The 13,711-nt window shown below is 35.2% G+C and overlaps 1 protein-coding gene across 3 annotated transcripts in view; it reads right to left on the reverse strand.

The window, feature by feature from the left end:
* Positions 1-7,168: 7,168 nt before the first annotated feature.
* The window catches only part of LOC102260650 (histone demethylase UTY-like), a 306,332-nt gene continuing 299,789 nt past the window's right edge, over positions 7,169-13,711 (reverse strand). For 2 of the 3 annotated variants that reach the window (XM_014540262.1, XM_014540267.1), the window contains 3 exons: positions 11,325-11,451; positions 8,938-9,125; positions 7,169-7,774 (listed from right to left, as the gene is read on the reverse strand). In XM_014540262.1, the coding sequence (XP_014395748.1) occupies positions 7,732-7,774; positions 8,938-9,125; positions 11,325-11,451 (358 nt within the window). In that variant the 3' untranslated portion in view covers positions 7,169-7,731. The remainder of the gene's footprint in view (positions 7,775-8,937; positions 9,126-11,324; positions 11,452-13,711) is intronic. The other variant, XM_014540257.1, reaches the window with a different exon arrangement.

Below are 13,711 nucleotides of genomic sequence, written 5' to 3' on the forward strand. Positions count from 1 at the left end.
GGGGTGGGGCTGGGGAGCCCATGCCCACAGCCCCTCCCCATGGCCAGCCCCACCCCTAATTATCCCCCCAACCTCAATCAGGGGCAGGGCCCACTGGCCAATCACCTGCAGCCCCTTCCTCCAGCTGGCCCGGCCCTGATTGGGTGCCCTGATTGGGCCCTGATCCAGGCGGGCTGGCCAGCCAACCTCCCGCCATCTCCTCCTCCCAACAGGCCCAGCCCTGATCCCCCCTGATTGGGGCCGGGCGGGCCGGACCCCACCGGTGTACGAATTCATTCACTGGCCTCTAGTGTAAAAATAAAAACTTAATTGAAACAAAATATACATTGTCACTCTAGTTACAGGTTATCAAATTCAAAGTTAGCACATGGAAAAGACTCTTGAAACACAAAGTTCTTGAAATAATTTAGCAATGCTAATGTTCTTATTGTGGGAGGGAGTAGCACTTACTGACTGAAGTCAAGATAGCCAGAATTTGAATTTTTACCTCTGATCTTTAATCCCTTTTCTGTAAAATAAACATAAAACATTGTCAATATCAGAGAGGATCACTGAGGGTTAAGCCAAAAAATAAAAAGTCCTTTGCATATGCTATTCACAAGGGCACAATAAATGGTACATATAGCCTAGCTGGTTTGGCTCAGTGTATAGTCAGCCTGCGGACTCAAGGGTCCCAGGTTCAATTCCTGGGTTTCAGGCTCAGTCCTCAGTAGGGGTGTGCAGGAGGCAGCCGATCAATGATTCCCTCTCATCATTGATGTTTCTATCTCTCTCTTCCTCTCCAAAATCAATCCTATTTAATAAAAGCCTAATATGCTGTGTCCAGTCATCCAGTTGGTCGTTCAACCAATTAAAGCATAATACGCCGAAACCGGTTTGGCTCAGTGGATAGAGCATCGGTCTGCGGACTGAAAGGTCCCAGGTTCAATTCCGGTCAAGGGCATGTACCTGGGTTGCGGGCACATCCCCCGTGGGGGATGTGCAGGAGGCAGCTGGTCGATGTTTCTCTCTCATCGATGTTTCTAACTCTCTATCTCTCTCCCTTCCTCTCTGTAAAAAATCAATAAAATATATTAAAAAAAAAAAAGCATAATACGCTAATGATATGCTAAGACCATCCAACTGCTTGCTATGACATGCACTGACAACCAGGGGGCAGATGCTCTGACCAGTAGGTTAGCTTGCTGCTGGGGTACGGCCAATTGGAACTGAGCAAGATGGGCGGACACATGCTGTAGCCCTCCCACGGTCCCTCTCCAGCTGGCCAACCTCCTGCATCCCTCCCCGACCCCGATCATGTACCAGTGGGGTCCCTTGGCCTGGTCTGTTCCCTCTTGCATCTGGGATTCCTTGGGGGATGTCAGAGAGCCAGTTTTGGCCTGACAGTGAAGCAATCGGTTGCTATGACGTGCACTGACCACCAGGGGGCAGACACTCAATGCAGGAGCTGCCCCCTGGTGGTCAGTGTGCTCCCACAGGGAGAGTGCTGGTCAGCCAGAAGCTGGTCTCATGACTGTCAAGTACAGTGGCAGTGACAGGAGCCTCTCCCACCTCCACGGGGCATAGGGAGCAGGCCTAAGTCATCAGTTTGACATCCTCTGAGGGCTCCCAGGCTGTGAGAGGATGCAGGCCTGGTTGAGTGATTCCCCCCTCCAGTGCACAAATTTTGTGCACCGGCTTCTAGTAAAAATATATTTTTTAAAAATGGTACATATAGTTGTCATACTTAGGCAAATTAAAAAGTATTTCCAAAGACAAACATCTCAGTTGCTTCAAATTTTGGAACACTAGAAAATTAGTGTTTCAAAATAAAGCACTCTATGTCAATGCCACAAAAATGTTGCTTGAAGTTGGTTAATATGTTTAGTGTAGGCCAACTACCAAGATAATGTCATATTGGGTGTTCTGGACAGAACTGATCTGTTTCACATTCCCAATCTTTTCCCTACTGTGGAAAGATTTCCCCTCCTCCCAATACTTCACTAAAGCTGCTCAGGCTGTCACTTATGCTAATATACGATTTTTTAATCTTTTACAAAAATTCTGATTTAACCCATATTATCCCTTCCTGTTATTTTTGGCATATCCCTTTCTTTTTCCTCTCATTTTCTTGTTCTGATGTTCCAAGCAACACTGTCCTTTTCTCTAACTTTAATCAAAGCCACTCCTAAATTCCAGACTTATATGCCCATCTGTTCATTTGTAAACAAATTTAAATCACTTCCATATTCTACAGATACATAATCTTATGTTCCATCCCTTTTGTTCTTATTCAAAGGCCCCTTCTCCATGGGAAACAAAATTAAAATGTAAACTTTCAAACCCAAAGCATTTCTTTGCTTTTTTTTTTTTTTTTTTTTTTTAAAGAAAAATCTCTCTGGCAAATGTGTATAGAATAAACAGTGTGGGAGGGAGTGGCACTTAACTGACTGGTCAAGATAGCCAGAATCACTGAAAACAGGAAAATTTTTCAAATGCAAATGTAATATTCTTTGTTTAAAACCAACCCAGAAGAGTTCCACTTACTAACTGCAGGAAAAATCTAAAAGGTCTATCTACCATCAGGTTCTTTTAATTTCTTCAGTTCTCTATTAACCGCCCTAAAGCATTAAGTTCCCAAACATTCATGTTCTGTGAGATGTGAACAGTAAATGACTTAATCCAAACCTCTAACACAAACCCTAGAAATACTCTTATATGGTATAGTTACACAAGTACCCTTTATTTGATGGTAAAATCCTTTTGTGTATGGAAGATATCAAGTAAATGTCACACCTTATCTACACTTGGTCTTTAGCAGATACTAAACAAGCAGCTTTAAATAAATGAAAATAGCACAATTTAAAGATTAAACAAAAAGTCTCTAATATTTCAGAACAAACTCATTATTGATACTGAGTTCCTATTATTACAAACTTTAGTTGACCAAATATATTCTGAAGGTTTAATTTTACTTTCTAAAAAATTATGTACCTCATTGCCCAATCAGAGTGGCTCAATTGGTTGGAATGTCGTCCCACACAGTGAAAGGTTGTGAGTTTGATTCCAGTAAGGGCATACATACACCTGGGTTTGGTTTGATCCCCAGTAGGGGCAAATATGGGAGGTAACTGATCAATGTTTCTCTCTCACATCAATGTTTCTCTCTTCCCTCTTGATATACATGATGGTCTGAATTTTCATTTGTGACTTTGGAAAGGTAATGGGTTTTATTTGAAAATGCAGAAGCCTAAATTCTTTTTTGGTAAATAGCAGATTAACATGGTTCGATTCCGGGTCAGGTCAGGACATATGCTGGATTGCAGGCTTAATCCCCAGTATGGGGAGTGCAGGAGGCAGCTGATTAATGATTCACTCTCATCATGGATGATTCTCTCCCTCTCTCTACCTTCCTCTCTAAAATTAATAAAAACATATTTTAAAAAGTGAATTTAAAAAACCCAGATTAACTAGGTTGAACTGTACACTCATTAAATTATTACTAAAAACTAGTAGTAATTTACATGCCATAAGAAAAGTCCCTACTTCATTGGTAACAAAGAGCAGATAATATAACTTAGTTCCCAATTTCTGTTAATATCTGCTATTTTATGTAATTTGTGGTTTGGAGTCTATTCCTAAATAATATACAAATTTTTTTTCATTTCCTGTTCTTTATTCATTTAAAGACTTGAAGCCCTAACCGGGTTGGCTCAGTGGATAAAGCGTCGGCCTTCGGACTGAAGGGTCACAGGTTTGATTCCAGTCAAGGCATGTACCTTGGTTGTGGGCACATCCCCATTAGGGGGTGTGCAGGAGGCAGCTGATCGGTTTCTCTCTCATTGATGTTTCTAGCTCTGTATCCCTCTCCCTTCCTCTCTGTAAAAAATCAATAAAATATACTTAAAAAATAAAATAAAATGAAGACTTTAAGGTTCTACAAAATATACTTGTTGACATATAACTCAAATATGTATTACTAATAAAGGAACACAAGTCATTTTCATGACAAAGTAAATACAGTAAACTCAATTTATGTTAATCTTGGCAATTAATCATTTCAAATAGAAATGAGACAATAGATGTGTTATAAGTAACACAAAATAAAAGTGGTTAAGAAAAAAATCAGATGTCATGCTAGTACTTTATAATCTTTGTTCTATGGTGGTTGTTTGGAAAGAGTTTGTCCACTTTTATTAGTAATATTTAGTTGTTAAAAGAGAATCACAAAAATATTAGCAGTTAAGAGATCTGTGCAGCACTCAGTCCAGCCAAATTCTGAAAATGTGTTAATTTTATTGTTGCGTGAACACCAGAGTATACTTATGTTACCAGACAGAGACAGGCCAGGACTGGCCTGCAGTATGGTTTCTGACGGAAAGATTTCACATTATGAGTCCAGGTGATTTGAGAGTACATTTATTAAAGTTGGAGCAGTGAAACAAATGAAGGACTCAGGTTAGAAGCAACAAGAGGGCATAGGTGGTAGTCTGCTTTGAGTCTCTAGGAATGTTATGAGACACAAGTGAGCCAAAGCAGGGCTGCTTTTAGCTCATTGAGAAGTCAGAGAAAAGGGTCTTTGGAGACAAGAGCAGCCAGTAAGCCCTGGATGAGCTGTCCACTGTTTCCCTGCTTCCAAGTCTTGTTGGGGGCCCTTAAGAGTTTAGGAGGAACTAAACTTCATGCCAGGAAAAGTGGCATAGGTATGTATGCTTTAGAGCCCACACTGGGTTTCTAAGGGTTTTTATTTTGCTTCTTCTGGTGGCAATTCTAGGGGACGTTTCAGCAGATACTTTACAGGTGCATTTTTAATAACCTGATGCATCAAAATGAACATAAACAGGAGTTAGGGATCTTTTACTTTTCTTTTAAGTCTATTTATTTTATTATTCATTCCCCTGACTTCATTCATCCCTGGACTTGACTGGCACAAATGGCATTACTTGGATCTCTGTTCTGTTTGGGAGAGGAGGTATAAACCATTAGCTCTCAAGTATCCTGGGTTAGGGAACATCAGGCCTTGCAATTCAGTAGCTGGCTATAAATTCAAATTGTTTGGCTTTGTTTAATAATCTTGTCTCAGTTTTCTCATTCCACTGGCCCAGGAATTTTCCCAGCTTACTAGTAAAAATAGGGAATAAATGGTAAAAAAAATTATACACCTGTTTAGGTTCTTAAAGGACTGGAAGTGGCTCTGGGTGAGTCAGGGAGTAAGTGGTGAATGAATTGAAGGCATAGAAAATGACAGTATACTATAAAGACTGTACACCAGCATCATCAAAACATTAATGTAATGTGCTGTGAAATTATGAAAACTATGATGTTACTCTGCAATAGAAGTTTTCATCCCATTAAAATGTAATTTGTGGATTGGGGTCTCTTCCTAAATAATAAAATAAAACCCATTACTTTTCCAAAGTCACAATCAGTTACCTCCCATATGTGAGATGTGAACAGTAAATGTCTTAATCCAGTCCTCTAACACAAACCCTAGAAATACTCTTATATGGTATACTTACACAATTTCCCCATATTTGGTGGTAAAATCCTTTTGTGTATGAGAGATACCAAGTAAATGTCACACCTTTTCCACACTTGTTTTAGCAGATACTAAACAAAGCTATGGAACCACTATTGTATTTGTAGTCTGAAATACTGTTCCAGCTGGTGTTGCTGAGTGGTTGAGCAATAACCCATGAACCAGGTCACGGTTTGATTGCAGGTCAGGGTGCATGCCCGAGTTCCAGGCTTGATCTCTAAGTAGGGGCCATGCAGGAGGCAGCTGATCAATGATTCCCTCTTATCATTTCTATCTTTCTCTCCCTCTCCCTTCCTTTCTGAAATCAACAAAAAATGTTAAAAATAAATAAAATAGATCTGCAAATATTTCCTTCTAAATTATTATACATAAAAATTACCGTTGAGATTTAAGTTTTTTTTTTAATATATTTTATTAATTTCTTACAGAGAGCAAGGGAGAGGGATAGAGAGTTAGAAACATCGATGAGAGAGAAACATCAATCAGCCGCCTCCTGCACACCCCTCACTGGGGACGCGCCCACAACCAAGGCACATGCCCTTGACCGGAATCGAACCTGGGACCCCTGAGTCTGCAGGCTGACGCTCTATCCACTGAGCCAAACCGGTCAGGGCGAGATTTAAGTTTTTAAAAAGTTATTATCTAATTTAATAAAGTATCTGCAAGTTTTTTTCTTCAAATGTTTTCTAGGAAGCCAGAATGCTCCAAAATTGAAAAGGATAATTCATTATATGTGAAATCCTCAAGCCACATCACTAGATAGAATTATAAATTCTTTTAAACACTCGCACAAGTTAATTTATAGAACTCTACCAAAAATACAGGCCAAATACCTCAGAAAGCAGAGTTGTTATAAAATGAGAGATACTACGGTTAAAGTAATTTGTTCATATGAAATAATAGTCTTCATACAATTTGTTAATATTTACTGAATTTGTGATACAAAATTTGAGTAATTCCTCCTTCCACTACATGTTATACAAAAAAATAAAGCATGAAGTTTCAGTCATCTAATTTTAAAAAAACAAAGTAATTACTTAATACATTTGTTCCCTCAAATGAAGGCTATCATTCTAAATTTCTTTTTCATAATAAACACAGGATAAACAAAATTTATGAAATCTACATAATGTTCCCTCAGTCACTACGTTTTCTACTGTACGTTTCGCCAGTAATTATTTACTGGCTATCACTGCAATAATTGCAACTTAAACCAGACTGAAAGATGTACTTTAAAAATAAACATACCTTTGTAAGTGATACTTTATAGCAGGCACCTCAAAAACTACCAGAGATGTGAAAGTTTAAAAGCTTTATGTTTATACAATATATATTTTGTTATACATGTGTCTTTATATGTATACATAAAATATATGTAATCAGATTTGAAAATGAACACAAACTTTATCTTTACAGAAGACTTTCTAAAACTCAAGAGTGCAAAACACTTTAAACATTAAACAATTTTAATAGACGTTTATGTACAATGCTAAATAGTTTTATTTATACATAGAAAATGTAAAAGGAGTAGTGTGTAAAATGACAGAACTCCTTAATATTTAATGGCAGGTAAATATAAAAAACAACAACATTCCATTCACAAGTATTTTCAAGCAATAAATATATATTCATAAATAGTATGAATCTGTATGAAATTAAAAAGAAAAATCACAAATTTGAAGTTTATTTCTTATTCTTTGTGCAAGCCATTATCTTTGTGTCCTATTATGCTATTAAATTTAAACAAAAGTAATTTGGAGCCAAAAGTATAATCATCCTGGTGACTGGCCTCCAATCAATAAACAAGCAGTAGAGAAATATTCTCATCTAATTTTTTACATTAATAAAAAGTTGATCAAAGATATAAATTTGGTATCTTAACCAAACAAATGACAACCTAGAACTGTTTTTGCCCCTCAGAAAAATTCTTAAAAGGGTAAAATATAAATTAAAAAAAATTCTTAATCCAGAAATAGAGAAACAAAAAAGGTATCAAGTCATTAGCGTGTTGAAAATTGCCAGTTTTGTCAGATACCATGAAACATGTCTATTATTAAGTACAACTGGATCTGAGAGTACAGGCAGTGCTCTCATGCCAAGTTGATTGACACTCTATATTTGGAAGGTTGCATAGAAATAGCTTTTAGTTAGCAGTCTCATGAAACATCACTGGTGCAAACTCTCCTGAAGAGCAGAAAAGGCATCATTTAATATCATGGGGCAATATCAAGAAGTGGAGGATGATACTGAAGGAACCTAAAATTAAAAATAAAGTATGTTAGTTGGTATATTAATTCTTACCAGTATTCTCTAGCTCATGGCTATAAACAATATACCACCTACTTATAAAGTGAGTTAGAAACAAACACTCATGTCCAAAGTTCAGGAACTTGCTACGTGACGTGCTCCTATTATGACTAGTCTATTATGACTAGTTCCCCAAGTTTCCTTAATCACTACCCCCCATTTTCTTATATTTCATCACTTTGTTAGAAATTCTTATGAAACATTAAAATCACAAATTTTTTAGATGCTCAGAGTCTTATGGAAAAATAATTTTAAAAATTCAATTAAAATCTCACTAGTAAGTAACTGGCTTATATATGACATGCATGTCATAAATTTTTTTCTTTATGAAGCAATGCTGAGAGCCATCCAGTAAAAAATACCAGAAATTTAATTTCAAAATTTAGAAGCAAAAGCAATGGAACTGGATCAATATTAACAACTCATGAATAACTACTGTTTGCATTCATAAAGCTATTATTCAAAGCCAGAAGTACTAAATGCTATTCCAAGCAACTTGTCCTTGAAATAAAAAATTGTGGAATTCACAATATAGTTAAATTTAATGCATCTTATATATCATACCTAGACATGAGCCATCATCAAACATTCCTATAAGATTACTACTTAACAGCAAAGACTAAGTTTTAACTAAATACAATTAATGCTGAAAGCACAAATATATTTTTAAAAATACTGATTTCTTTTTGGATCATTCCTACAGTTATCTATTTTGGTTTAATTATTTAAATCAAAGAGCATAAAGACGATGATATTAATTTAAAAGTAGGAAAAAATGCTCAGCCAATTTGGCTCAGTGCTTGAGCCAAGATGTCATAATTTTATTCCTGGTCATGACACAGGAGGCAGCCTATTGATAATTCTCTCTCATTATTGATGTTTCTATCTCTGAAGTTAAAAAAAAATTGTTAAAAAAAAGTATACACAAATTTAAAGTTTATTTTTTTCATATTATTTAGGCCTAAGAAGAAATAGTAATACATATCAATTTATTACATATAAACTGCTTATAAGTTTGAGAACATAGAAATATTTTCTCTTTATGAAATGGGAAAACTTAAATATCTTCCTAATTACCGTCACTGCTGCTCACAACCTAGCTATGTACTCACATGTTGATTTCACTTACTAATGTAAATTGGTCATAGACTTGCATCAGGTCCTCCATCTTGTACTGTTCTAGCACCACAAAATTGTCCAGGTTTCTGCTTGTTTTTCGTGCACAGTCCTGGCAATGTACTATGTAGGTCTTTTGAGAATTGCTTTCATTAGTAACAAAAAGCAGATCAAAAACTTCCACCTATTTTATACAAGAGAAAAAAAAAACAATGAATAGAGATTATTAAATTTATTGCACCACTTTTATGTAACTATGAAATTCTACTTTATGTAAAACTCTGAATAGTGATTTTTCACTGAATGCAATTACTTAAAAACCCATGGTTGTTTGTTTTAACACCAGGTTTATTTTGTAGCACATGCAAAATGAAGGTTAATGTTACATATTTAAATACTAACCTAAGGGAATTAAATACTCATTACATCTACTAGTTTAATTCCAGATTAATTTTAAGTTTGATAAAAGTCAGTCTATTTTTATTTTCCTCAAAATATAATACACAAATAATCAAGTCATTATTTTTTCTTTTAACTTCTCTATAATAGTATTCACAGTGTTTGGATATGTCTCCCTCCCATACTAAGCTCCACAAAGGTAGCGACTATAAATTATTCATTTTTGGCCCTCTCTAGTGCCTATCATTGTGCTTAAAAACAAAACAAAACAAACAAAAACAAGAAAAGAAAACCACTTGAATGAATATAAGCAAGTGTTCAGTTCTAAGACTCATACTAAAGAAAATAGTACAGAGGCTATTATGAGCATTAACATATGAAAAACATTAAAGAATCTCATACAAAAAGAATGAGTTGCAAAGGCTCAGCCTAAATTATGGTTGATACTGTATATCATTTATTTTAAAATACCAAAAAGATACATATTTACCTGAAGTATAACACCTAAACATAATCTGTTTAATCTTTTAATACATGTTGGTAAGGATATAAATTAAGTAAAACCAATGGATTTCATGAATTTATCTCAGAAATATACAATTTAAAAGTTTAGTGTAAAACTGATTTTCTAGTCAAGTGGTTCTCAGACTTCTGCTTGATTTTGTCAGTAATAAAAATTCATTATCTTAAATCATCCTTGAATAGCTCTGCTAAAATTCCAGAGTTCATAAGGTTTCTTATTCATAGGAAGTAAAATAGCTTAGTGACCCAGTTGAAAGTTTTCTGATTTTTCAACTTGGTAAGTATGGATTTTTCAACTTCACTATCTCATCAAAAACCTGTGGATTTTACTTTCTAAACACTTATAAAGTTCTTTTCTTTTATATTCCTAACATTATGTAGTGTAAGGAATATAAGACTACTTCAATAGCCTCCAAAATGAGCTTTCTTTCCACCTCCATCCTTTCCAATCATGAATCACCACTCCCTCAAACATATTTTGACTTAGTGCTTTGGTAAAAAAATGCTAATGGCATCAATATCCTGAGATAAAAACCAAATTCCTTAAACTGAATTTAAGATGCTTTTGTTGGCTACATACAGCCTCCACTTAAAGACTTCTTCTAAAACCTTGCAGTACAATTTTCTAGGCACATTGCAGTATCAGACTTTATTACATGCACTATTAATTTCCCCATCACTATTCTGTTCCTAAAGCCTAATGATGTATAAACCTCCAATTCTAGCTACTTAATGCCTGTTAAAATAAACTCATTCTTCAAGGAGAAACTCAAATGTTAACAAATCCACAGGCATCTTATGCCAATATTAGAAAAAGATTTTCTCCTCAAATTTTCTATGACAGTTTTCTATCAAGAGTCTTATGGGCATTACAATTAGTTGTTTATAATATGTCTTCTCCAAATAAAATGTAAGCTCCTCCATGGGAGGTACCACATCTTTATTACTGTACTTCTTGCAAGCCATTGCCACAAGAGAAATATCAACATATATAAATAATTTAATGCTGATTTGTTTGAATTTATAGTGAAACAGATCTAATTTGTTGGCACTGGTATACTTATTATGGACTAGAGGCCCGATGCACAAATTTGTGCACAGGTGGGGTCTGGCCAGGGGGAGGAGCCATGGGTGATTGGCCAGCCGGCCCTGCCCCCTGAACTCCTGGTGAAGGGGAAAATTTGCATATTAGCCTTTTATTATATAGGATTATTCTTAGTTGAAAATCAGAGATGATTATCACCTAGCAAGGAAGTACTACTACATGAATGCTTCTGTAGGAGATACTGCTAAGTTAATACATAATGAAGTGATTATACAATCAAATAAAAAATTAATATAATTGCTATAGTAGTCAATTTCAAAAAAAAAATGCATTACATAAAAGTATAGGTAAATTTATAATTTTATAAAAACCAACTAGTGAATTCACAATAAAACAACTGTCAATAAGAATGTTTACCTCACAAATGCTACAGTAATGGGCTGGCTCATCATTTGTCCTCCCATGCCATATAACCTCTTTTCCTGCTGTAATAAGAGCTTCCCTCAATGTCTGACATTGCTTTAGTACTTTAAGAAGACAATACCTATTGTGGAGAAAAATTTTCATGACAAGTGAGTGCTGAAGATTCTTAGCATACATGATGTACCAACAAGAAATAATTTTTAGAATCTTGGTTCTATGGTATATTGATATCAAAATTTCCTTCTCAATTTTTGATATATAACAGTCTAATAATGATAATATTAAAGGACTAAGTTGAAAATTGATATTTGAATATAAAAATATAATAATCTTAGTCTAAAAAACCTTGACACTTATTTAAAGCTTTGCTCAATTTTTGCTCTGATCTGGACAACTGAAAGAACTATTTATTCTAAGGTTGAACCTCTTTATCTTTGAAATATACAATCTGAATTCCAGGTTGAAACTGTTTTTACTATAGTAAGGTAAGAAAGCATATTTCCAGTGAACACTCACAAACAATATCACATACATAATTAATTATAACACTCTGAGACCAAACCAGAAAATTATTTATGGATTTAAGTTATTTGAGGACATGAAATTAAGTAGAGTGCCAAAGGAAAAAGATTATTGGTTCAATTTTAATTTGAAGGTAGTATAATGGAATTCATTTATATTACCATAAACTTTCTATAATTTATACTTTCTTTACATTAGTAATTCTGATGCCAACAATATAGTGAATTTCACAAAGTGTTCATTTTCTATAATTTGTTCTCATTGCTCAGAATCATCTGCTGAAGTTTCCATGAATATATAAATCTCCCATGCAGTTCTCCTTTGAAGGCAGTTACACTAGGCTGATTTATAAGGCATATACCAGCTCTAAAGTTATCCTAAAAAACATGAAAGTGGTTTAACAAAAATGACAATGTTTGTGGCCAGTATTATCTCAGGTAAGCAGACCCAATATAACTTGGAGCCCTTTTTAAAAAAAACTTGGAGCTTTTTGATACATCGTATTGTTACTAACATATTTGATTACTAAATAAACTTCATAATATAATCACTAATAAAGGAATTAACTTCTTTTAATTTATATTTCTATGCTATTTTTACTTGTCAAGTTTAACTATTTTTCAAAAAAACCAAACCATATAAATATGTCTAGGATAAAATTATTAGTTCTAATCCTCACCAGAGAATATGCTCTTATTGAGAGAGAGAGAGAGAGAGAGAGAGAGAGAGAGAGAGAGAGAGAGACAGAAAGAAAGATGTGAGGGAGGAACACTGATCAGTTGCATCCCATATGTGCCAACCAGAGATCAAACCTAAAACCCAGGTTATGTGCCCCGACTGGAATTGAACCTGGAACCAGTTCAGTGCACAGGAAGAAGCTCCAACCAAGTCTTGAAGCTGGATAAAATTATTTTAAGATATACAAACTTATTAAAATTATATATTTTATTAAAATTATTAAAGCAAGTATGAATAACAATGTAAAGACACTATCTTCTCTATACTTTCTTCTCTTCATTTTCTATTATTCGCACCCACTTCACTTTACATAATCTTTATAAATTTTATATAAATTTTGGATATTAACTCCTTATCTGATATACCTTTAGCAAATATATTCTCCCATTCACATGGTTGTCTTTTTTGTTGTTGCTGTTGTTAATACTCACCCTAGGATATATTTTCTTTCCATTGATTTTTTTTTTTTAAGAGAAAATGGAAGGGAGAAAGAGAAACAGTTAGAGAGAAACAGTGATGTGAGACATACATTAACTGGTTGCCTCCCGCTTGCACGCCAACTGGGACTGGGGATAGAGCCTGCAACTGAAGTACTCCCCCTTGATCCTTTAGTCCATAGGCCGACACTCTAACCACTGAGCCAAAAGGGCTAGGGCAGTAGGTTGTCTTTTTATTTTGTTTGTTCCCTTTGCTGTACAAAAACTTTTATTTAGATTTATTTTTCCTTTTGTTTTCCTCACCCAATGAGGCATTTCAGAGAAAGTATTGCTAAAGGACATGTCTGAGATTTTACACCCATGTTTTCTTATAGGAGTTTTATGGTTTTGAGTCAACATTTAAATTTTAATCAATTTTGATTTTATTGTTCTACTAAAGGCCCGGTGCACGAATACATGCACTGGTGGGGTCCAGCCAGCCCGCCCCAATAGGGGCCGGCTCCATTCCTGGTGGTTGGGTTGATTCCCAGTCGTACCTTAATTTAGTCTTCATCCCTGGCCCCAGTTGGGGTGTGTGTGGGAAGTAACCAGTCTGACTGTCTCACTCACATTATCGTTTCTCTTTCCCCTTTCCTCTCTATCTCTCTAAAAAAAAGTCAACAAAAACTTATCCTCAGGTAAAAA

This window comes from Myotis brandtii, unplaced genomic scaffold (assembly GCF_000412655.1).
Source record: "Myotis brandtii unplaced genomic scaffold, ASM41265v1 scaffold1052, whole genome shotgun sequence".
Lineage (NCBI taxonomy): Eukaryota > Metazoa > Chordata > Mammalia > Chiroptera > Vespertilionidae > Myotis > Myotis brandtii.